At 36.0% G+C, this 25,770-nt stretch overlaps 1 protein-coding gene across 1 annotated transcript in view; it reads right to left on the reverse strand.

The window, feature by feature from the left end:
* LOC132270639 (uncharacterized protein At3g06530) overlaps nucleotides 1-25,770 on the reverse strand; it is a 34,839-nt gene that overhangs the window by 6,437 nt on the left and 2,632 nt on the right. The window contains exons 6-34 of the mRNA XM_059771819.1: nucleotides 25,074-25,244; nucleotides 23,300-23,355; nucleotides 23,110-23,199; nucleotides 22,856-23,019; nucleotides 22,618-22,700; nucleotides 22,353-22,481; nucleotides 22,090-22,170; nucleotides 18,940-19,108; nucleotides 17,296-17,435; nucleotides 17,074-17,166; nucleotides 14,320-14,500; nucleotides 12,649-12,749; nucleotides 12,371-12,523; nucleotides 12,070-12,226; nucleotides 11,134-11,267; nucleotides 10,861-10,942; nucleotides 10,604-10,766; nucleotides 9,016-9,091; nucleotides 8,674-8,847; nucleotides 8,498-8,566; nucleotides 8,307-8,411; nucleotides 6,447-6,536; nucleotides 3,138-3,349; nucleotides 2,760-2,967; nucleotides 2,473-2,655; nucleotides 2,117-2,212; nucleotides 1,957-2,024; nucleotides 1,533-1,884; nucleotides 413-628 (exon numbers count right to left, since the gene is read on the reverse strand). Of these exons, the coding sequence (XP_059627802.1) occupies nucleotides 413-628; nucleotides 1,533-1,884; nucleotides 1,957-2,024; nucleotides 2,117-2,212; nucleotides 2,473-2,655; nucleotides 2,760-2,967; nucleotides 3,138-3,349; nucleotides 6,447-6,536; nucleotides 8,307-8,411; nucleotides 8,498-8,566; nucleotides 8,674-8,847; nucleotides 9,016-9,091; nucleotides 10,604-10,766; nucleotides 10,861-10,942; nucleotides 11,134-11,267; nucleotides 12,070-12,226; nucleotides 12,371-12,523; nucleotides 12,649-12,749; nucleotides 14,320-14,500; nucleotides 17,074-17,166; nucleotides 17,296-17,435; nucleotides 18,940-19,108; nucleotides 22,090-22,170; nucleotides 22,353-22,481; nucleotides 22,618-22,700; nucleotides 22,856-23,019; nucleotides 23,110-23,199; nucleotides 23,300-23,355; nucleotides 25,074-25,244 (3,996 nt within the window). The remainder of the gene's footprint in view (nucleotides 1-412; nucleotides 629-1,532; nucleotides 1,885-1,956; nucleotides 2,025-2,116; nucleotides 2,213-2,472; nucleotides 2,656-2,759; nucleotides 2,968-3,137; nucleotides 3,350-6,446; nucleotides 6,537-8,306; nucleotides 8,412-8,497; nucleotides 8,567-8,673; nucleotides 8,848-9,015; nucleotides 9,092-10,603; nucleotides 10,767-10,860; nucleotides 10,943-11,133; nucleotides 11,268-12,069; nucleotides 12,227-12,370; nucleotides 12,524-12,648; nucleotides 12,750-14,319; nucleotides 14,501-17,073; nucleotides 17,167-17,295; nucleotides 17,436-18,939; nucleotides 19,109-22,089; nucleotides 22,171-22,352; nucleotides 22,482-22,617; nucleotides 22,701-22,855; nucleotides 23,020-23,109; nucleotides 23,200-23,299; nucleotides 23,356-25,073; nucleotides 25,245-25,770) is intronic.

The raw sequence follows: 25,770 nt of genomic DNA on the forward strand, positions 1-25,770 counted from the left end.
CAAGGCTACAACAATAAGAAGAGCAAAGATAAATGGAACCATGAATCCACCAGGTAGATTGTGATGTTCCAAGAAAACGTTAGAAACAATATTCAGAATGTGCTGCAGGATGCGAAACACATACACTAGGTGGAAGCATATGTTTGGAATTGACTGAAAATTCTCAACTTCATTTATTTATTTTATTTACTATCTGCTACATTTTCAAACAATCCAAAGGAACTGACAGAAGGGATTGTTACACTAACTTCTAGACCAGGGAACCCTCATGAAAATCCTGTAATTCAGATAATTGCTCTATCCAACTAAGATGTGTGTCACAGTCCCATAAGGTACTATTACTTTATATTCAGCTTACATTCCCTTTAGTACAAAAACAATAAATGACAATGACAAGTGCTGCACTTCTTACCTTCCTTCTCACATTTCTATCTGCATGGGCCAGCAATTCAATAATGCCTTTGAAGTATGCCATTGGAACCAGGGCTTTTGTAATAGATTTTAAAACAGTATGCATACGCTCCTTTAGTTCTTTCCTGATTCCAGCAGGAACAGGTATTTGCTTTCTTTTTGAGTCAACCAGATGTAAATGAGAAACAACCTGCTCCATAAGTGCTCCAAGTGTTCTCTGCAGAGGTAATTAAATTGTCGTGAAGATATGTCCAAGTCAAGAATTACTAATGAGGTATTGAAAGTACAGCATAACAGACTCAGAATTGTATCATGTATTACTGACCTAGATTCTATTTTAATCCTCTCTTGGAGTATAATGTCAGCTCCCCCCCCCCCCAAAAAAAAAAAAAAAAAAAAAATTTGAAACTTGCAAACGGGCATTTTATTGCCTACTTAAGTTTATTTTACAGTAGGTTTAAAACTAGCAAAATTAAGTGCTCATACGCCCAGACTAGAATTTTACACGCTTCAATTTGAAGAGGTAATTCCCATACATTTCTCATGAACATACTTTTTGAGAAGCAAAAAAAGGGGGTGGGTTGGGGTTTATAGCTTGTGCAAAATCACTGCAAAATCATATAATATCTATGCCTTTCTCAGAAAAAAATTAAGAAAACAATAACACCTCCTTCTGTTCAAGTTACAAGACGTTAAATACATGTAACCCCAAGGGCAAAACCATTCCACAACAAACAAGAATTGACACAGTAATAAACCGAATATGCAGGCCTTCCTGCTTCAGAGCAAGGTATATTCATTTTTCTAGTACATATGAATCTTATTAATTTGCATCAAGCGCATAATAAAACAGAAGTTCCTACACTTGCCACATAAAATCCAGCTAGAAATAACACATCTCTAGGCATCAACAAACTAATAAAAGAATCAAAGAAACAAAATGTTCTTTATTTCGAGGTCGAGGCATTAACATCTTGCATATGTTATATGTTGTAACATGAGACAGACAGACAAAGCACAAATGTAGTGGTGATGGGTATCAAAATGCTACATTGCCAGCTACGTAAGGCCTACCATTCATCAAGGAACTGAACAAAATCAAAAGAATAATTACTGTATACCTGAATGTTATCTGAATCTTCCCCAGAAACAAGCTTGAATTCAAGTTCAGGATCTTGCAATTTGTCTGCAATGAATTGCATTGCAATAAGCAGTTCCATACACATTTCTTCACCCCAAGAACCCATTTTTACATGTTGAAGCAGCATAACAAGAGAAGGAAGCCATATCATGCATGAGTACTGCTCACATACTTGCACCGCAAATGCGTACTCCCAGTCTGTATGAGTAATAGAAGTAAAACCATCCATCGAGTGCACACTATTGCTGGGAAAAGATGATCTTTTTCTTGATGCAAATGAACGGAAAAGGAGTTCAAGCAATGAACCCAAGCTACTACGTTCTCCTAAAGTCCTGTAAGGCAAGCGTGTCAACTTTAAGCAGAACCTAAATATTCAAAGGAAGAATCAAATTTAACAAACATACCTCAAGAGATGCACAATAATTGACAGCCTTCTGTGCTCACCAACTTCAGGCAATACATTTATAAATATCTGAAGGGAAAAATCAACAGTCAGCACTCAAGTATACCAAAACTTGCTAAAGGTAAGCAGAGTAGAAAATATGGCTGAGATTACAAAAATACCTGAAGCAATTTTTCAGAGCTTTCGGACTTAGATAGCCAACATGGAACAATTGCAGATATAAGATCTTCAAATACACGTTGTGAATGGCTGTCATACTAGACAAAAGAATAAATTAACCAAAGTGTTCATGCACATACACTAAATATCTAAAATTGCACTTCAAGAATTGACTGGTTTGACATTCAAAAGTTGCATCAGATTTCAAGTACAATCGTACTTTGATCCTGAAGATCAAATCTGGCATACAAGATGACTGGTTTGACCCTCAATATTTTACTAAAAAAAAATAATAATAATAAAGTGCTTTCATAAAATAAGGCAACTTACACAAGGCCAATAAAAAATATCAACAAACCTGTGCCACAGCAGATGCCCCAATAACTGAGAGAATGTCTAGTATGTGGTCCCAAACTTTGTCTGGAATGACCTTTGCAGTAGTAGATAACAATGAAAATACATGATTGCGGGTGATTCCATCCTTTGTAGCACGGGCACATTCGACTAACAGTTTCAAATCAATGTTATTAACTGTCTCATCCTGCCATGAAACTAGTGTCACTCGAGATTAAGAAAAAGAGACGAAAGAAGATCACATTTGAGTCACCAGGAGATATCATAGGATTCAATAAATAGGATGCAAACCTTTACTGGAGTAACAGTTAAGAATGAAGCACAAATATCTTCAAGAATCAATAATAGTGTCTGTTGAATATAACATGTGCTGGAAATACTTTGAGAGAGACCAGAAGAAGCTGCTATATATTTCTCATCCTGGTCAGTAGCTTTGTGGGACCCAGTATCTATAAAGATTTTGCGGACAAGCTTAAATAAAGGCCCTATAAGAGAAGTTCTGAGAAACGAAGGATGGGATATAATTAGTCCAACTATATAAGCAGTTCTGAAGATGAACAAATTGAGAAAAAGTAAAAAAAGAGAAGGGGGTGGGGGGAAAGACATGGGTCATTACAATAAACAAGCATTCCAGATAATCAAAATATAGGTATAATAATTATAGAAGACCTGTCCTCTACGTCTTTCTTCAGAAGCAAAATATCAAGGAGAGAGCTAAGGAATGTAAGTGCATTTTCGCCTTTGCAATTGAAACCATGCTTTAGTTCGCAATTCTGATCTGTTATTGATTTCTTTTTCTTCTTCCCAAATGCTGAACCAATCATGCGATCTTCCTGCTCAAAAAAGAAATCAAGCATCCGACCAACAATGGAGCTGGTAACCTGCAAAATTAGAGCAAAGCCATAATAATTAGAGAGACGCCGATGGGTTATTCACACACTGCTCAACTGAAGCAAAATAAAACAATGTTTGAATAAAGCAAGTTTCAAATAAAGAAATACAAAATTAGAAATAGGTGGAGCCATACAAAAGCTAGCAACCTTCTCAACATACATAAAAAGAAACATCTGACGAAGTTACCAAGTCTCTAAATGGAATATATAACGGTAACAAGTCTTTTCTTTAGTGATTCTCGAGTCAAGACAACATAAAGATTTAGAGAATGGCAAGTGAATACAAAACTTTTATCACTAGCTAGTATTTATAAACAAAAGATCTCATTTTACAAACAATTTTACTGGATGGGTAATGTGCGTCAGACAGAGTAGATGTTGCATGGACTCAGTGCGTGTATTGCGTCAAGGTATACACAACAAGGGGACAAATCTAAACAATATTTTTTAACTTTTTTTAATTATTATTTTAAAGAGAGAAATTGTGCTTTCGTTTAACATACATTCAATGTGCTTTGGTGTAACATACATACAACACGGCCATACTATGATTTCCAAGCATTCATTTAACAAAATGTACATAATAATAAAGTTTAATGTATAATCACATGGTACTCGAATTATAAACATATTGGTTACAGGCATCAATCATTCTTAGCTGTCGTATGTCCAACAAGGATATTTCAAAAAGTTAGAAATGTCATTAACATAGATATGGCAGTCACTAGGCTTCAAATTCATCTAAAAACAACAAAAATATAAAGGTGACTACTAAAATGGCTGCTGTTTTAATGATGGTACTTTCAGTTTGGGGGTTATGGGAAGAGTAGACTGGTACGACCTCACCTTCATATTTTTTTTATATGAGAATGTTATTCTCCATCTAAAACTTGAATTCTCAAGCTTGTTAGCCAAAGGCTAGAACCATTTGACCTCTTATTTTTTGTTTTCTGTAACACCCAAATCCTTGATGAGGTGAAATTCACTCACAGATCTCTCGTATGACTGCATAAGAACTTTACACCAATAGGCTATTTGGCTACTAAAATATTGTTAAAATCTCACACATATTTGGACGAAGAGAACTTTAATACCCCTTCCACTTCAGGGTCCTTATCTAAGGGATTGTCAGGATCAGTACTTTATGATGATGATGTTACATAGCAGAATAGCATGATAATAGAAATCATACATTATGCCTCTTTAATCATTCACAACAGGCATAATAGAATATTAAACTGTTTCTTGCCATACCCAATCGATTTACAACCAAACCAAGTTCCACCCCATTAGCCCTCTTAGTATTCTGTCAGGTCCAGTGGGTTGGTCCAGGCCTTGACTCAACGGTAAAGACTGCCCCATTGTGACCTAGAGGTCGCGGATTCCAACAAAAATCAAGCCTTTTCCCAACTACTCGGGGTAGACTACATGAATCCTATGTTTCCATTCTGCACTATTTAAGCCATAGCCTCGGTCAATCCACATGCTATCATATCCTTCCTTACTCTACCCACGTTAATTTTGGTCTTCCTCTTCTCCCAGTATTACTCTCAATGTCAACCCTGATGAGCAGCAGAAGCACACGAATACAAAGATCCCATGAAACCCAACAAAGCAATCACATACAAACACAAGATATACATGGTTCAGCCAAAACCGGCCTACGTCCATGGATGAGAAGAGATTCCACTATGATTCGTAGAGATATTACAACAATAGAGTATCAACACCTCGTACACGTCTTTTCACCATGTACCACTCCACGAGCCTATCTCCTCGCTAACAATGTCATCGGTGTTTTTCCTACTCGTATTACCTCTACCCATCAACTCCCTCGACTACATCACTCTCAATCTCATAAGTCTCAATCCAAAACCTAAGTTATCTATTTATAGAGTTACAAACTCACTTCCTTGTTGGACAAGGATTACTTGTTTAATCCCAAAAGAGAGATTCTTTTTGGGACAAAAGGAGTAAGAAATTTCCTTACTGAATACAACTCTAAAAGAGAAACCTAATTAGAATACGAATTTGAGACACAATTTCCAACAAACCCTTCCCAACCCTCCAATGGCAAGAGCTTCATGCAGTAGTGTAGCGTTATATGTTCGCCCTAGCTTTTGTTTACAGAACATCGTTCGGCCTTTGCCGTTCCAACAGCTCACTACTACACACAGTATATCCCCTATAGTTTTCCAAGTTGCAAGATGCAACATATGGATTGTGAGCCATCCACCTTTCACCTAGAAAGCAAAGCAGTCCCCAAGAGGGTGTCGTGACGGTATTGGACACGTTCCCGACATGAACGAATGGGACATGGTGGACATGTGCCTAACAAGGCTATGGAGCGTCAAGGAGTTTGAATTATTATTATTCTTTTTAGTGGGACACTGCAGGGAGCCAGAGACATGTTTGGGACACTTTTTTTTTATTTTTTATTTTTTTATATATTTGTCATATAGTCATGTTCGTATCATGTCATACCCGTGTCCATATCCATGCTTCATAGCCTCACTTATAAGCACCACCGGCAAAACAAAGTTCATTAGGGGAATGCCCACAGCAAATCCTTGATGAACTTAAAAATACTCATTCAGAATATTATGTTTCCATTATAGAAGAGATGATTGGAACAACCCATACAAGAATTTTGAAAAGAAAGTCCAGCACAAACAGATAATATGATAACTTAGTTCAAAGAAAAATTAACTCAGATTTACAGCTCGCAAGAATTTATCATAAAATAACTCAAGTTATCTGATCTGACAGGATCAAATGATTGTCTACGTTAATAACTTCTGGTAGAACTCATTCAAAGCTACACCCGTTGTTTAAAAATGAACTGTTCGTAGTATGAGTAACCGCTTGGCATTAAAAGTAGATGAACAGAGTACAGATTTGCCAAGGTGGAACTAATTCATACAAACTTCCATGACCAGACTGAGCTTGCCACGATAAAACAATCTAATGCTCACATAAAGGACAGAGTAAAGAAATTGTCCAAGTTATTTGAGTAAAATAAAAAGTAACCAAAACAATAAGTTCAAACAATAACAAGATCAATCTAAGAGAGATAGGAACAAACATGTAAACGCAGCAACGCCTCTTTTGTAGCACTTTGTACATCACCATTAGCATTCCGAAACAGAAACACAAGATTTTGAAATAGAAGATCCTGTCAAAATGAGAAATTAAATGAAAATCCACTTCATAAATTGGGAACCAGCTTGTAGTTTCATTTAAATAACAAAAGGTAATAGGGTGCTGGGAACTGAAGAGAAAAATCAATAGAATCCTTCAATCTATGAATTCAATCAAGAATGTTGTCAGCTGAAATGGTGCCTCATAATATAATTTACATTAAAAAGAAAAAAGTAGCTATAACATGATAGTAGAAAATAAAGAATGAAAACCCCATAAATGTCAATGGTATTTATCAATCCTTTTGATATGTAATGCACACATCCATACTAATTGGGAGCTGAACCCTGAAACTCCCTACTGGAAAAGCAGGACATTACAATTAAGCCAACAGCTAGTGATATACAATAATATTAAGATCACATCATAGATGGCAACTAGAACCCATATGATTTCTCAACATGGAGTGATTTCATGAGAGAAAAATCATATGGCCATTATTTTAATATTTTTCTGTAGTGAAAATAAAAGGTTAGTTACTCCAACTTGATTACTGTTAACGACATTTCTAGATGATAAAGCACTGCCTAAGTTGAGTAACCTTGATAGTCCATTTCAGCTTTTTAAACATTTGAACCTGAAAATTTGAAAATAAACACAATGTGTATACCAAATTTGACATATATGATTCTATGTCAAATGAGAACTAAATTCGGTTAGAAGAAACCTATATGCCAAAACTGTGTGTTTAATGTGCCACGAATTGAAGATTAGGGTAGAGAATCTAGAGATGCTTTAATAAGCTAATTGGATTGGACCTTCAAAACTATAAAATATTTATTTCTCCCTTGACCTCCAAGTTTGACTAGTGAGAAATGTTCAGAGTGTATTAATCCATTTATGTGATAGATTAACAAAAAGGTTTATGCATAGCTAAGGTAATAAAATATAGTCTTACTAATCTTCACTCGCACATGGACTTCAAATTCCATGTGCCAAAACCTAATATTTTTTTTCTCGAATCGAAAAGATTTATATCTATATATATATATATATATATATATATAGAGAGAGAGAGAGAGAGAGACCATTAGCAAGTATCGTTTCTGCTTATGCGGTATGGAGGAGTGGACGGGTAAAGCACTAATTCTTATTGCATATAAGGTGGCTATTCACGTGCAGATCCATCCACATTCTTATGCTTCACAGAATGAGCTTTTACTATTCTTACCAAGTCAGCCTGCTATGTTAATTTCATGAATCCAAAAATATATTTGTGTGCATCTACTTATTTTGCTAAGCATTAAAAGGAATTATATTCAATAAAAACAAATTAATAATAAATTTCTTTATTTCGATCACATGTTCAACACTGGACAACATGTGAATAAATAATCTTTTACATTTGGATAAAAATTAGAACGAAAAAAGAATATTGCAAAGAAAAATCAAATTAAAGATTTATATGACTTACAAAAGCTTGACCATGAAAAAACAAAAATAATACAATAGCTGTAGAAAGGTTTAAATAAAGGACTGGACATGAGAGTAGAAGATGACAAAGGAGTCATCAGAAAGTTTGTTCATACATACCTACATATATTCAATTTTTCTGAACCAACCAACCAACCCCCCCCCCCCCCCCCCCCCCGCGGGCGCACGCGCAAAAAAAAAAAAAAAAACACACACACACACACACTATACCCTAGCTCCATCCATCAGTTACCTACTAAAATTTAGGCTGCAGAACTAATCATTGATAAATAAAATCTGGGCAAGTTTCTGGTAAATGGATAAAAGTTACCTGTGTCTCAGTCTTCAAACCTCCATAAAGGGAATTGCTGAGAGTTCTTAGCACAGTTATACAAGGCTGTACAGCGGCAGGCTCTTCAGAGGACATACCATCTAACTGGAAAAACAGCATGCTTATTCAAATATCAATAAATAAATAAACAAACGCCAAATAAAAAAGAGAAGTTTCAGATATCAACTTACCTGCAAGGCCTTCAATAAATGATCATCAAAAGCATGTCCATTGAATGATGATGACTGCACAGCACAGCTCTAGTACACATGGGAGATGGAATTCTCAATACAATTTAAAGAAGCACAAGACAGTAAACGTATTTAAGGCAATAATATATATATATATAAAGAATACTTCAATTTACCTCCAGTAAAAGGCATAGGATTTCAATGTCAGTCTTTGACAATTTATGGCAGGATTTATCAACCCCAATAAGATATTGACAGCGTTTTGTCAATAGGTCAGACAGCAAACACTCAACATCTTTAACACGGAAAATTCTATTCCCTACTCCTTTGAGCAAAAATAGAATTCTTAGCTGCCAAAAACCTCAATCTCATTACTCCTTTCTCCAAAACAATTACGATGCTGACATACATTACAGAAATAAAGAAAATACTTTGCAAATAATTAATCTCCAAAACCAGGCTCATCTATACATAACTTGCAAGCGATGAACAAGAAAACTGATTAATGGAGCATTTACCTTTGCATAATTAGAAAGTTTTAGTGCAGAGACTAGAATATAATCCAGTATTTCATCTTTTGTATATTGATCAAACCTGAAAAGCCATGCAAAATAGAATACTTTTTAGCTCAATAATATGCATAAAAATTAGATATTAGTAAATTCTAAAATTACTGTGGGACATTAATGTTTGAAAAACCAGACAAGCATGCATTGATTGGACGAGATGGAATCAAAGCAGCCACAAAGCCTCCATAACCATAAGTGCAATGGCCCACTACACCACAGGGTATGATATTGTCCGCTTTGGCCCGAGCCCGTACGGTTTTGTTCTTGGGTTTTATCCCAAAAGGCCTCACACCATTTGGAGATTACCAATCCTACATATATAGCACTTCCCTTTCTGTACCCAGGTGATATGAGATTGACGATTGTGCACCCATAGCTTGCCAACATGGTAGCTGTAACAGGCAGGTGCTTACCCATTTACCTAATAGCTCAAGTTGTTGGGTAGTGCTGCATACCTACCCATTTATACCCAATCGCTTTCCCATCCGGATCCATTGTGGGACAAATAGCCCCTTGTAACATTCTCCCCCACCTGAACTCGCAACGCCCTCGTTGTGGTCGGGCCACCTTGCCTACCTGGGGTGGCTCACCCGGACGCTTTCCGGACTGAGCATTTGGCGTGACATTGGATCAAGGATTGGGTTTGACTCTGATACCAACTATAACAGGTGGGCGCTTGCCCATTTACTCAAAAGCTCAAGTTGTTGGGTAGTGCTACATACTCACCCATTTATACCCAATCACTTTCTCATCCGGATCCGATGTGGTACAAATGGCCACTTGTAACAATAGCCTACTAGTGCCTCGCACCTGCCCATAAGGTCTCCACAATCCACCACGTCCCTAAGAGGCCCGACGTCCTCATTGGCACACTTCCATCTAGGTCAAACTCTGATACCGTTTGTAATGGTCCACTCCACATGGTATGATATTGTCCACTTTAGGCTCGAGCCCGCACAGTTTTGTTCTTCGATTTTACCCCAAACGGCTTCATACCATTTGGAGATTACCAATCCTACATATATAGCACTTTCGCTTTCCACACCTAGGCGATGTGGGATCGTGCACCCGTAGCATGCCAGTACCCCGCACCCGCCCACAAAGTCGCCACATTAAGAGCTCGCAACAAGGTACATAAACTAAACTCGGGCATATTAGAAATGACCCGTCAGATTATCTAAGAATCTCATCTCACTGTATTCCACTCTCTTAATGAAACTTGTTTTTTGATAGAAATTAATATGATGAACAATAATTCTACACCTTTTCCTTTCTTTCTTTATTTTTTTCCTCTCTGGGGGATGGTGGAGAGAACACAGATTTCAATGTTACAAACCGTTATAATAATCAAGTCGGAAAGACACGTAACAGAAAATATTGCATAGCTAGAAAAGAGGGAAGCATCCCATTTTATACCACAAACATCCGTGACATATAATGCACTATAGTCTTGGTGAAGGAAGTGAAGATGACAAAATGATGATCATGATCATGCACGTGATTATAATGAAAACTAGCAATAAAATAAGAAGAAAACCTCTGTACGATAGTCTCTGGAACTAAAATGGAATGATACGAGGAGCTGAGCAAAGATGTTAAAAATGAGGAAAGACCATTTCTGTCTGATAGAATAAGCCTTTTTTGCTGAACAATTAAGCCCAAAATTTCCCCAAGAAAATGACTCCATATCGCATTGCTTCCTGCCAAATTTCTAGATTAGAGAATGCCAACAATTAAGGCAACTCAGAAAGAATAGATAGCACTGAAAGAGTTGTTCTAACAGAAGGGTGCTACCATTTTTCCATCTAGGAACATTAACACGAGGCCACAGTGTGCAGAGTCCTTCAATGCAGTTCATGGCAGCAGTCCTTATATCCTGAAGAAATAAGACAATAAGTACTAATTCATAGTAATTTAACTAAAGGAAAATAGATTCGCGGCAAAAAGATGAATGTACTATATTAGCTTTCATAGCCAAAGGGGACATGAAATAATGTACTTCTTTAATGTAAAATTCTTACTAAGACTTCAAATAGCACAAGTGGAGTCAAGAATAAGTTCAGAAACCTGGTCATCGCTAGACAGAGGAACAAGAATTGAAGGGAATTCGACAAGCAGTTTGAAAAATAGGCTCTCCTCAGACTGAGAACAAAGAAACGCAAAGCAATAAAGACTCTCAACTTGGACTGTAACAGAAACACCTGCAAAATGGAAAGCATCAAACATTGAGACACCAAAATGCATAATATTGAAACCAACATGAAAGGTGCCGGCTAAGTAAGAAGCATATGCAAGAAACACAAAGATGTTTGACAACCCTATTTAGCACTTAATTCTGAATACATTCAGCACTTATTTAATTAAGTGCATTCGATAATGCAATAAGGATACAGCTTAAACGAACAAGTGTTCTTAATATAGGGTAAAAAAAAAGTGATAAAAGACATCACTTTTCACTGACCACTTAAAATTCAAAAAAGTACTATAAAAAAATCTTTATTTATAATTAGCACTTAAAATTCAGCTCATAAAATTATCAGTACTTAATTTCAATTTTATCAGCACCTAAATGTTTTCTAAACAAAGTTGAATTTGGTTCAGCGAATATATATGTTCAGATATCCATACCCCGGGCTATTATCATTCCAACTTTTGTACAGGAACAACTTTCAAGACCATGATCTGAATCAATATCTATTCCAATTTAAAACCAAAATCTGATGGGAATCAGATTAGGGTGGACAAAAGTTCATCTTTCAGCAATTTTAAGGCACTCCAAACTTCAAAACAATTATTGACATCCTCCTGATTCCCTATTTGCACACCTTTATCCCAGACTTCTAGTGCATTCAAACAAAGAATATATAATGTATAGCTCATCCTGTCCTTACATCCAATCAAACCAAAGCAGCCAAGTGTAATAAACAACTAAACACATGAAAATTAACATATAAGGTTTGCAAACAAAATAGATGGAGAAAAAAGAAAAAGCCAAAATCAAACCTTCTTCAGTAAAAAACTTGGACAAAAACTGGACAAGAGAGGTCTTGCACGTCCCTACAAGACAATGAAGATGCTTTTTGAAAACATGCTTGGACTGAGATGCTGCAAAGAACATGAACAGATCGTGAAGTGTACATGCCCACTTCCCATTGTGACCCTGCAACAAGTATAAGTTCACATTCAGCATTGACAATTATAACTAAATTCAGCCACCAAGAAATAAAGAAGAGATAAGTGAGACAATAAAACAGGTATTGCTGACAAATGATGTAGATAAAATAAAGAAACACGCATCACGAACCAACGAATCATCTGGAGACGCTGCTGAAACAAATGCCTCAAGTAATCTCCAAAATAAGCAAATCAGAATATCAGCATTCAATTCTTTGCAATTGGTACCGACCAGCTGATTTAAAAAAGTTTTGCAATCCCTATCCAGCACTCTTGTGTTGGCCTGTAATTACATAGCAGAGTCCAATATTAAGGGAAAAATTTGAAGTCAACAACCAAAGTAAGGAACTATAAATCAAGTATTATAGTACTACAATAATAAATAAACTAAGATAATTATTCCTATACCTCTTCCAACGATGCACCAATACCCTCAGACTTCAAAACTTTCCACTCCATTTTCAGAACTGGAAAGCAGGCTTCATATAACGCGTAGAACCGACCACTGTCTGTCGTGCAAAAAATAAAAAAATAAAAGGTAAAATATGGGAAATTTTTTAATCCATTCAAAAGGCAAAAAGGCGAAGGCAATGCCAGTAATTATACAAAACAACATCACAAAAGGATACTCTAACGCATCAACAAAAGAAAAATGTCTTTTGCAAAGGTAGTAGCATGAACAACCCAAGTAAATTGCTTAAAACATTTAGTATAAAGAACATGAGCTTATATCCACATCCATCAACATTCATCATGAAAACAACTAAAGGAAATTGGCTCGTTTCTGCAGACACCACTCATGCACCATAGAATAGATGCTTCAGGGCAATTTCCCAACAAAAAATGAAATGCTTGGGTGACCACCTGTAACATCTGCAAAAATATTGTGGCATATCCAAGACTGCAACACCACATGCCACAGTCCCTCAAAATGCATATTCTTAGTGATCTCTCTTAACAAGCCCCAGACTAAAAAATCCAGTTTTTCTTCACACAAGCAAATTATTCATTACAGTCCAAGCCTGCCTCAATTAAGCATATCTCAACAATGTCATGCATTTGGTAACCAACATAGAACATAACATTTCAACCACTCATTTAAGCAGGCAGACTGAGATTGTATAAAAAGGCTAATACATAATCCACAAGGATGATTAGAAAAGTCAAAGGTGCAAGTTGAATTTCAACCTCCAAGGCACAGAATAATTAACATTAACACTAACTTGCCACAAACAAACTCAATCACCAACCTGTGCGATATCCTTCAAAATAGAGATAAGATTATATATTGCATTTTTTTTAATATCCCACAATAAAACATAATGATTCCTAGTTTTGTCCTTCAAAATTTCTCAAACAGCAATCCCTGAAGACATGGTCTCTCCAACCTCATGCGACAACATGGCAGCGCACATATTTTTCCATGTCTACATAGTTCCTATTTTATATGCATATATTGCAACAAAGATTCCAGAATCATTTAATATATGTGTGTGTGGGACCATGACTTCTTAAGTTCTCCAAAAGTCTACAGTTAAGTAAGGCCACCAACCACAACTGGTCCCCACAAAGTAAAACTTCTTCAAGGATCATTTACTGATCAATTGGCCATTAAATAACTACAGTGAAGGTAGAATAAGCAATGGAAGCAGAGAAGCACCACCAACAGGCATGAAATTGGTTTTCTCTCCCCCAAAATCTAATCGAACTAAAATCCATTTTATTGGTTTCGATTTTAATTTTAAAATGGACAGAATATGGATCTCCTTGTACTTGGATCTCAATATGTTTAGGGATAAAACGGATCGGGTTAACCTGAGGATCACTACAAACCAAGCCCACTTTATACATGGATTAAATGGATTATGCCCATAGGATCCGAGTCAAATTTGAATTCAGATATAGATCCTGACATTAAAATATGGGACAGGATTCCAAATTTAAAAATAAAAATAAAAATAAAAATAAAATCTCGTCATTTCATGCCCTACAAGCAGATAATTAAATAAATTGATAAACATGAGGACACTGCAGGCAAAACAGCAGTACAGATTAAGAAATGAAGATGGAGCAGTCTACCAATCTTGGGCGCCATGAAAGACTGCAACAAGACCAAGAAGAATAATGTCTTTGACAGCTCCAGAAATTCACAGCATTCAACAAGCCAAGGCATGTATTCTTCAGGGCACATCAAGAATGTTTCTGCCAACCGACTAATTGTGTCCATATTTATTGAAGTAATGTGTCCATGTTCCCATTTCTGCATAATTTCCAACAATTTCAAAATTAATTTGTAGAAGAATGAACAAAATTTAAATAAACATGATCAATGATTTCATTATTATTAGAAACAAATTAATAACTATTAAATCAGAAATGCAAGGAGCAAGCAAGAAAATCCCAAAGTTATCCAGCACCAACAAATTATACATACCTCTACAAAATGATTATTCATTTCTGAAATCTCATAGGTGACCAATAAAGCAAAAATTTATAGGCAGATTTTTCTTTTATCGCGGGTGACTTAGTCATATCCTACTGATATGTGAACAATTTTGTGGCCATCTGAGGCAAATCAAGCATTTGGCGCATATCCATGCAGTGTTGGAAAAAAAAAAAAAAAAAAAGGTTTTTACTTGAAACCATTGATCTTATTTTTATTCTTCAGAATTAAAAGAAGCTAAAACAAGGCCTTCATTTACTTATAGTTAGAGAAGGTTTAGGCTATACAAGTGTCAGAGACCAGGTTTAGAAAATCGTGGCATGGGAGCTAACACTAAATGCTTATAATACTAAACACCCTAACTTATTGTTATAGTTATGCATGAAGAGAAAGACCACCTACTAGTACTGGTTCCCATTAATCAAAGGTGCTGATAGGGCCTAGCTAAGTACCAACTTCTGCTGCCCCAAACTCAAATACATGTTTGTGAAATAATAATCAAGAAATAAAACAAGAGGTAAAGATTTGGTTATACGATATAAAATAATAGAACAATTATTAGCCTGGTGCTCAAAAAGGAAAGTACATGAATCCTCATTATGACACCACCTCAGGAGTATCAAAGACTTCCATCCTATTTTTATTTTTTTTATTAGCATGCAGCATGTTAGAAGTTCTACACCAACCCTAAAAAATACACGGGTGTCAAATGTTGATACAGACACAAGGAATCCTACACCAAGCCTAAACATCAAAAAAGTAAACATGGCCAGTTACACATATAGATGACTTTTTGTATTAAATAATCATGTTTTATTATAATGATCCTTACCTTCTCTACTCTAGGAACATTTAAGATTTGTCGAGTATCAAAGACTTTCATTCTATTTTTATTTTTTTATTAGCATGCAGCATGTTAGAAGTTCTACACCAACCCTAAAAAATACACGGGTGTCAAATGTTGATACAGACACGAGGAATCCTACACCAAGCCTAAACATCAAAAAAGGAAACACGGCCAGTTATACATATAAATGACTTTTAGTATCAAATAATCATGTTTTATTATAATGATCCTTACCTTCTCTACTAGGAACATGTAAGATTTGTCCATATGTGCATGTTATTTGATGGAAAAGATTCGCAATAAGTGTCAAAGGTGAGAGGTTTTATGAAGCTTTTATATTTAAAAAGACAGTTTGTCGAACATAATACAATATTGGGTTGAATTACAAATTACAACAAAAAGAATAGGACAAGCTAAGACCTCCACTCACAGGAGAATGTAGCTGACAAAGCCCAAAGAAGAAGTAGAAGAAAGGGACAGGAAATAGTTGGGAGAGCTCTTGTAGGGCTCACATGGACAATATGACTGACAAGCCGAGAGAAATAGAAGAGGAGTGGAGGTAGTCATGGTCAATGAGGAGACAGCTGGGTACTCCCATTTTCGCTCCCTCTCACTTGGGAGTGATCTTGTAGGTCTCAAACGGATGGTGTGGCTGACAATCCCAAAATAGTAGAATAAAGAGAAGCGGAGGTGGTCACAGCAGGTGAGGATACACGTAGAGAAAAAGAACTGGTAATCACTGTCAATGAGTGACATAGCTATGTCCTCCATAGTAAATAAATAAATAAATAAAATCCTCTTCCTCCTCTCTCCTCTTCTGTTGCGCCAAAGTGTAGGTTTCATTTTTTTTTTTGGGAAAAGGCTGCGCCAAGAACATGCCAACATACATGTCCACAACAACAGATCGCCCTCCTATTGTACTATTTTTACCTCCACCTAAGTAAACTCTGGCTAGCTTCAGAGACACCACTAGGAAAAAGAAGTTTATGAAATTATAAATTCAAAGTGACAGCCTAAACATGGTTGACAAGTTCCAAACTTGCTAGGAATACTGTTTCTCACTGATAAAATAGAGGGCTCGAATCCCAATTATATAAAAAAGCCCATCAAAATCCAACTCATAGGATGTCATGATATTATAGACTGAATTTAATTTAAATAAGACTTGGCTCTCAAAGGAAGAAGCAATTAACTGATCTAATAACAAGAAGACAAGATACTGAAGAATATAAGCAAACCATAATGACCAATGTTACTTCTGGAATGAGACGTTCTAACAGAAGACACAACATTAGAAATCTGAAACCCAACAAGATCAGCAAGAGAAAAAATCAATGACATCAACATCCAGAACAAAATCATTTGGACTTCTGATTATTTACACCTTCGACACCTCTCAAAAACCCCGGGGAGACCTCACAGGGCCATAAATTTCCGACCCAATCACGCATTACTGTAACTGCATCTCATACCCCTATGCACATAAATTACATGGAAAGATCAAGATTACTGCTGCATTAAGAAGCTCTACAATAATTATCACCTCCTTTAGGCCAGAGGCAATGACAAGATTCCTGTAGAAAGGCCACTTTACTTCCTTGGCCAGATACAATGCCTTCAAATTCAACTTCAAAGTCTGCATTTGGTATAAAAAAAATGAATGGACATGCTAACAATAAACACTGAAAGAGTGAATTGATGTATCCCTATATTCTAGATAGAAAAAAATAAAATAAAAAAATCGCAAGTTGAGAACAAAGGAAACCTTTGGTCGAATCAAGAGTATGGGAAACATCAATGTAGAAAGTTTCTGCACAAATTCATCCTGATTTTGGAAGTCTGAAATTGCAAGATCCAAGCACGACACTGCAACATCAGCAGCAAGAGATGTGCTAGCTGGACTACCTGCAATGCAAGTGCAGATTGAAAGAGAGCTCCATATAAACCCACTATTTCCTAACTTTTAAGAGTATCCTGATAAAGAAAGTTAAAACCCTTATTTTTTACGATGCCAACCCAATGAAGCAGCATTCCTGATTATTTTCCCTCATTATAAGAAGACTTAATCTGATGCTAGCCAACTGTTGTGTTAAATTTCTCTAATTAAGCAACTAATATTTTATTCTAAAGTCTGAACTTCCAATTCTTCCATTATTTTATCTAGAAAATTTAAAGTAAGATTGCATGCAGGTTACGCATTACTTTAATGTTATGGAATTAATAAGCAAAGAATTAAGGGCTAATTATTGATGTGATGATAAACGCTGAGGCCACCAAGCATGAGAATGTAGGTCCAAATTTGAAAACAACCACTTTAAGTGAATGAAATCAGGGATTATGCCGTACCAAACTCATCGCACCCAACATCCAGGTTGGCTGAACCTGTGCAACTACAAATGAAGTTGCCTTCAAAGAAATTTTGCAGAAGTGGCCAGTTCGGCATAAGATCTTATTATAGAATGCCATGCAGGCTCTTTGGAAAACAATTGGCAAAGTGAATGCGCCTTCAAAGGTGTCTTACATCTATTTTATTTTTTTGGCCAACCGGCGGCATTGGAATTGACTTTTTTTTTTTTATTTTTTTTTATCAGGTTGTATTAAAAAGGCGTTCAAAAGGGGAACGCATCCCTCAGAAGCTACACGAGGCCAAGAAGGGCCTCTTAACACTCCGAGAGTCCAAAAAATCAACCATCTCCACCATGTAATTACAATTGGAGGGAAAATGCTATACAATTGGAGCTGTATTTTCAAAAAACAATATCAATCGTCTTCTTCATTGAAGTTGTCATGTCTGGTGAATGTTATTATCCCACAACTACTGATTGAGAAAAGCCCCAATCTATAGTTGTTTGGCCAACCGGTGGCTTTGGAATTGATTTTTAGGACAGATAACCTTAGGCTTTGGAATTTACATAGTTATCTATCTTCTTCTAATACCACCACCTATTCATTCAATTAGTGAATTCTTTGCAACTTGTACTTAGCATAGTCATGAAAGCCAAACAGAAATAAGTGATTGAAAGACCCTTCAGATAAATTGATAATTTTAACCAACTGAAAAAATGATCATGGTTCAACTGCAATGCATGGCAAGTGGCAGATTTACTAGCAAGCAGAAATGACACCGAAAGTAGCTATCAGCCGTAATGCAGTCATCACATCAGTTTAAAGGACATCTGAATTGGAAATTTGATTATTGATGTACCAATGAGTACAACATAAGCCTTAAGAGTATGAAAATTTATTCTACTTTTTTTTTCCTAACTTCGTTTTCTACAATGAAGATGGCATTTATTCACAATGAACCATATAATATCAACATGAATTTAGAACATAATCGTGAAGTGCAATATAGAAATGTAAAGAAAAACAGTTAAGAAGAGGAATGAAAGCATTATAATCAACTCACTCAACATTAAAATGCCTAAGCATCGTTGAAGCACATTCTGAAGTGCGTCAAGTAGACATCCAGGACTTAAAATTTCAGACAAACTACCCACAGTCAGAGCTGCTTGAACCACACTTAGATCATCATCGCGAAACCGGCGTAATATTGCATCTCGAATAGTTTCTACCCTCTGGAAGAGAGGAAACAACATCAAAAATCAAGGATACAAATACCTTAAGATGGTCAGGTCAACGTAAATCAAGTAAATTCTGAATTTTAAAATTAACAATCTGAAAACCAGCACTGATCTTGGAACCCTTGTTTCGATAAAAGATCACAAAGAAGTACAAATAAATGGGGATATTATGAGTAAAACAGAACAAAGGAAGATTTGCCTGTATGTGACATGCTTGGCCTACTATTCACTGAAACTGAAGTTCTCCCCTTAATCAACCTCTAACTAAGGAAAGCCATTACAAAAATCTATCTACATACCTTTATGCCCATGCAGCAAGGCAGTTAAAAATGTGTAAAAGATCACGGAACAAACATAAATGTAAGAACATATCTACTTAATTAGGGTAATAGTTAAGAGTTTCGGTGCTGAATTATTTTAGACTAAAAGTTTAACTAGAAAGCGCCTACGAGGATGCACCCATGTAAAGATTAGGTATCTAGAAAAAAACTATAATCTATCCAAAAATCACTAGACAATAATAAATCAAAGAAGAGCATCCTGTAATCCAAGAAAAAAGAAAGCTCAACATCCTACACTAATTGATAAAAGAAGAGAGGAGATAGGGGAAGGGGGAGGTTACATGCAAGTGTAGCACGAATCCCATAAAAGTCCCATTAATCCTTCTCTAGCTCCGTGTTCAAGCAGAGTAGCATTAGTGACACCTATGGTATGCACAACTAATGAATCTGTAGTAATGGGTAATGGAAGATCCACATAAGAAATAGTTCAAACAATATTGGACAAGAGTAACGCTAGTCAAACAAACACAAAGTAGGCCGGACTAAACAATGCAAATGAAAATTGACCAACAGACCTCATGTGGGTCCCACAAGATGTCAATTCATCAATATCCATTGGCCAGTTTGCTTTCGCGTTGATAAGCCAGCTAAGTTTTTCACTTAGAAAATAATTTTCCAATGAACAGTGATCTACAGCATAATTGCTCATCGGGTAGAAAATGAAGCAACAGGTCAATAAGATTTGGGTTCTCAATACCAATGAGTTGTAGGTGGGATTGATAACCATTGATTTATGAAGATATCAGCATCTATGCTAAGCCAAATCTAAGTGGTGATCTGTCACCAATGACTGGTACTTAGCAACTGAAATTTGAGAAATGGACACAAGCAAGCAGTAACAAGCCAAAGATAATTACACCAGTAAGCTAGAATTTCAAGAACAAAAAATATGGGTTTAAACAATACAAAACGGCACGGCCATTGATTTCACACAGGAAATGGCTCTCTAGAAGTGAATATGGCAGGAGAATTTTCATGGCAATAAAGTGACTGGAAAACAAAATTGAATCAAGTTGGCACATCCAGTAAATTGCCAGTGGAAGATCTTAAGTCAATGATTAGTGCAATTAAAAGGCATCAGACACAGATATTGGTACTTGAAAACAGAACTTTGATGATGATTTTGGGACCAAACAAAACAGTGTAACTTAACATCCTTATTATAGCATAAGACTAGAGAACAGAACCCCAAAAATTAAGTGATGCAAAACAAATCTTTAACAGAATTTTGATTTATTACTTGCCACTAAGAGCTCCAGGTGTGGAAAGGGATTAGGTGATAACCCTTCATGAGCAGGACATCCAATTTATTTTCCCGGTTTTCATTAATTTTGTTGCTGAGTAACATTTGCATATTCATCTCTGGCCAATTGGGGATAGTAACTTGTAAAATTTAACAGACAGAGTTTCCACTCAGAGCATTTAATTCTGTAGAAATTGACAGCGTATGGCACCAATACACAAGCTGGCTATATCTTGCAGTTGAATGGACTCTAATGCTATGTTTGGTTGGAAGGAAGGATTAAGGAAGGATGGAAGACAGGAGACGTAGAAGAAGCACCCCATGTTTGGCTGGAAGGAAGGGAAGAGAGGGAGGAAGCAAGGAAAGATGAAGCATCCCTCCTATCCCATGTTTTTTTATCCGTCCAAAATCGGGCGGAAGAGAGGAGGTAAAGAAAAAAAACTACCCTACAAATATGTAAAACAAATTTGAACCTTCAATTATTTACAAAATCACTTGTTAAACTCTACTCTACATAACGAGGGTATATTGTTAAAAAATATATAGAAAAACTTTCCTTCCTTCCAACCAAACAAAAATAGGTGTCGCCCCACCCTTCCATTCAACCAAACAAAAAGTGAGGGAGACACCTTCCCTTCCCTAGGGGTGCCTCTACCATCCCTACCCCTCCCTTGCATCCATTTTTCCATCCCTCCAACCAAACGGAGTATAAAACATCATTTTATGCATAATTACTCATAATCAATGCTTCCTCTTTGTTTTCTCATCTCACCAGAGATGGTCTTGTAAGCAGGCATCATTCCAGCACTCTATGACCGTTACTGTATGTCTAAATGAAATTGTTGTAAAAGAACTCCAGCATCCTAGTATCAGTTGAAAGAGGTGGATTACCCTTGCTGCTTCTGCACGCATGAAGTCTCTAGCCAAAGTTCATCCAGCTGGTGAGTTGTTACAATTTCTATCTAGGCATGCATCATCTTCGGAGTTCAGGCTCTTGTTTTTGGCAATGTATTCTCTCTTCAGGTTATTAAGATTTGAGTGGTGTTCAATAAGTGTTTTTTGCTATATGAGTCTTGGATTACGTCTTGAAAGGTTTAGGATTTCTAAACCGTCCACATTGCTACTGTTGTATTCTGTTGTAAATGCTATGGGCATGTGCATGTATATGTATATCTAAGGTTCTTTCTTTAAGAGATAGCACCAAAAAATTGTCCTCAAGTAGATGAGGAACGGGTTTATAGCAACCAAAAAGGAACAGACAATTTTCAAGGAAAAAAAGAAAGACAAACAAACAAATGAGTGAGGAATGAAACATTTCCTTTTTATAAGTAGAAGCATTAACCATTAAATAATCAACTGAACACAGTGAAGCGAACTGCTGAAGTTGTCACCTGTGAATGAGCAGTCTTGGTCTTCTCTTTCAGAATACCATATGCATCCAAACCAACAAGTGTAGTGCGTCGAACCTCGGCCTGGGCCACATATTAAAATTATAAAATAAAAAAAATTAAAAAAAAACATAATAAGCCTAAAACATGGTAAGCGTGGTATACGACAAGAAGTAAGAATAAATTTGATCAACAAAAAGTAGTTGTTTGTGTGTGTCTATTTATGTGACGAGATCGAATCCATCAGTGAGCCAACAGACAAATACCTTCGGATGTTCCAGCGCAAACCAAATTTTTGAATAAGGGATCTCATGTGACAAATTCGAATTCCCATCTAACATCCTGGACAGGATCTCATATACCAAACCCCCTTCCTTGGATTCAAGTTTAGGATCCTAAAAGGAAGGAACACAAGATGATTGAGAACATACTACTAAATTTGGAAGTAAGAGAAGGGATAGTGAGAGCAATAGAGAGAAACAAACAGACACACACAGATAGAGAGAGCAAGAGAGAAATTAGCCCACAAACCTCCAGGAAACTGTGAATTGCCCCACGTAATTCAGATGGATATTTCTTATTTATAGAAACCAAAATTTGTGTGGCCCAGCTTCCTATTAATAGTATTAGCATCATTCAGTAGAGAAAAAAATTATAGATTGATAAAACAAGGGTCAAAAACCAAAGATAACAGTAAAAAAGAAATATCAGACAAGACAGCCTCCATATCTGTAAAAGCCAAAAAAGCAAATGGTAAAATTTCCAACACCTGAACTGACTAAACTTGATTCAGATGATAATGGGTCGTTCTTTCTCTGAGATAGCTTCATGCAAGAATGAAGGAGCTTAGAGACTACACGATGAATGAAGCCCCTCAAAGGAACTGTCTCTATAATTGATATCAGAGTAGGAAGGCATGTATCGTCAGAAATACTGCAAACATATACAAAAATAAATTTAACAATAGGAGGAGTTAAAATAATAAGACCCTAAAATGGAACTAAAAAGAACAATGTTACAAACCTATACTCAAGAAGGGATTCCAAAAACACCACCAAGAATTTGTCAATATTGAACTCCTTGGTCAGTCCAGTAAGAGCCCCCGAAAGGTCCCTTCAACATAGAATTGAAATATAGAGTATAAGAAAACCTATTCAAAATAATATTGGAAGTAAATTTCACAAACACAAACTGCAAGTGTGCAAAGGACTACCTAATTTGCTTAAGGATATCCACAGCCTTCATGGGAAGTATTTCAACAGATTGCAACTAGCAAGATTCAATCCGAACAAAAGTGAGAGTGAAAATAACAAAATAAATCAAAGGCTAAAGGAGGGAAAAACTGATAGACAACAATAGAGTCCAAATATTCAAAACCCTTGCTACAATTTCCTTAACAACTATTTTATGATAATACACCAAAAACACTGCATTAAAATGGAGCACCTAAGTAGTATCGCATACATGGTCAAAATTAAAAACATTTATTTTTTGTAGGTAAAATTAGTGTTGAAGGATATAAACATTAAAGTTGCACACATGGTATCAGAACCAAAGGTCTCGGGTTCAAACCTCACCATCACCCTAATTGAAAATTGAAAAACACGTGTTGGACCAAAAAAGAAGGCCACGCGTGAGGGGCGTGTTGAAGGGATAAAAATATTAAAGTTGCACCCTCTCCAACAGCTTAAGGTTTTGGAGTAGATGGTAGTTAACAATTAGAATACGAGTTTTCCAATTTAAGGATACATTTAGAAAGTAATAGATTTGAATTTGCAAAGATCTGAGAGGTTTCACTAGCTAATACCAATATAATACAATTACAGCTCTTTAAAAAAAAATGGTATCTTCAAGCTAGGGTCATTTTTTAAAGCAACAAGCTAAAGAAGAACAGATACTTATATACATAGCAACCACTTTTTTTTTTTTTTCCTTTTTTTTTTTTTGCATGGAAACTCTTTAGGAAAATTGAAAATTAAAAAAATTAAAAAAAAAAAAAAAAAAGATTCAAGGTGGAAGTGTCAACATTGCAAGGAGAAGGGAATTCTAAGGTTAGTTATTATAAAAGTGTGAATGGGGAATTCCTAAATTCCCCATTGAAGGCGGCTTGTCATTCTAAAATGCAACTCAAGTCAGCTCTTTAGGTAGACAACGGTGTTAGTGAAAATTATGATATGATAAAATTTCATCCCTACCCGGTGTTGGGTGTAAAACAACTGAAAAGACTGTTAAATAAGTGACGGTGCTTCTAAAAGAGAGAAACGTGTGATTATTTGAGGGGATGAAGACACTGAACCGTAGAAGAACTTTCTCGACTCACCCAATGTATTTATCATTTTTGAGCCATTCCTAGGCTTATTAGTATTTTTCAAGTTTTCTCATCTTTATTCACTTCACTTTGCATACATCTCATGCACATTGATTTTTGCTGCTCATTGCCTTTAGTGGATAATTTTACCATTCAATATGTATATATATGACAAATGACAAACATTAACAAGTTCCACAAACGGTAATGCTACAGGAAATAGAAGACAAAAATTAACATCGGCTGAGAAAGCTTCCATATAAATCACCCAAACAATTTATAAAATGCTTTGTTGAGATGATAGTATTTGGCTTGCATGACATGCACAAACATAACAAGTGATCCAACAAAGGTTTTAACGGCACACAGATTCCTAAAGAAGATTAAGTTGCATAAGAGTAATAATTATTGCGTCAAACATAAGCTTCAAAATATAGGTTACAAAGAAATTTAGCCTAAGATCAAGTGAATTATTTTATATGCATATTGAAGGGTGTATAATTGGAAAGCAGGAAAAAGGCATGATTTATACAACACCATCAAGTTTAAAAAAGAAAGTTGAGAAACATTATCTGATGACTAAGGGAAAATAGTGTGTGTGTATATATATATATAGAGAGAGAGAGAGAGGGAGAGAGAGATTATTAAATAAATTGATACTTAAAGAACATGGAAATACCTGAACAAGGTTGACCAAGGCCATAAATACCATATGAAAACATTGCAAGTCAGTCGATTCTTTCGCATCGTCTCGAGCTACTTCGGCAATTGACTGAATAAAGCTTTTGATAAGTTTAGAAGACAACGTCGCCTTATTCGCTAGTAAACCAACAATCATCAAAACACCAGCCTGTACACACACAGAGAAGATTCCAGTCAACAATCAATTCAAAGGCAAGTATAATATGCCTCTTTTCTTGCATTTGACAATATCGAACAAAAAGAATTATCTTCCCCTCCAATTCAAAGTCATTGTACCTCAATTCTAGCTAGTGTATGGTGTCTTCACAGACTTATATTAGTTCCACAATATTTGTATTGTTGGAAATGGATTATGTAATAGGCTAATAGCTAAAGCTCAAATGTTACAGTTACCACCAAAAATGCACCATCCACTCTTTTTATTAGTATTGTTAAAAGCCCCCTAAAATTTGCTTCGTTTCTACTTCTGTTGTAGGATCAAATTGACAAGTACACATGACTTATTCAAGTATCAACTTTATCAATCAATTTTACAACGCTATACATGGGCTAAAAACTCTACTTCCCTTGCAAAATAAAATATAATGATTTAGAATTCAGAAAAACCTTCAATGTGGCTCAGCAGGCCACACGTGTTTTTAGTATGATCAGTGTTATCAAAGGCCCAAGGCGCA

Source organism: Cornus florida, unplaced genomic scaffold (assembly GCF_030987335.1).
Source record: "Cornus florida cultivar Cherokee Brave unplaced genomic scaffold, ASM3098733v1 CherokeeBrave_3.0.0_Hap2_Chr08, whole genome shotgun sequence".
Taxonomy (NCBI): Eukaryota; Viridiplantae; Streptophyta; class Magnoliopsida; order Cornales; family Cornaceae; genus Cornus; species Cornus florida.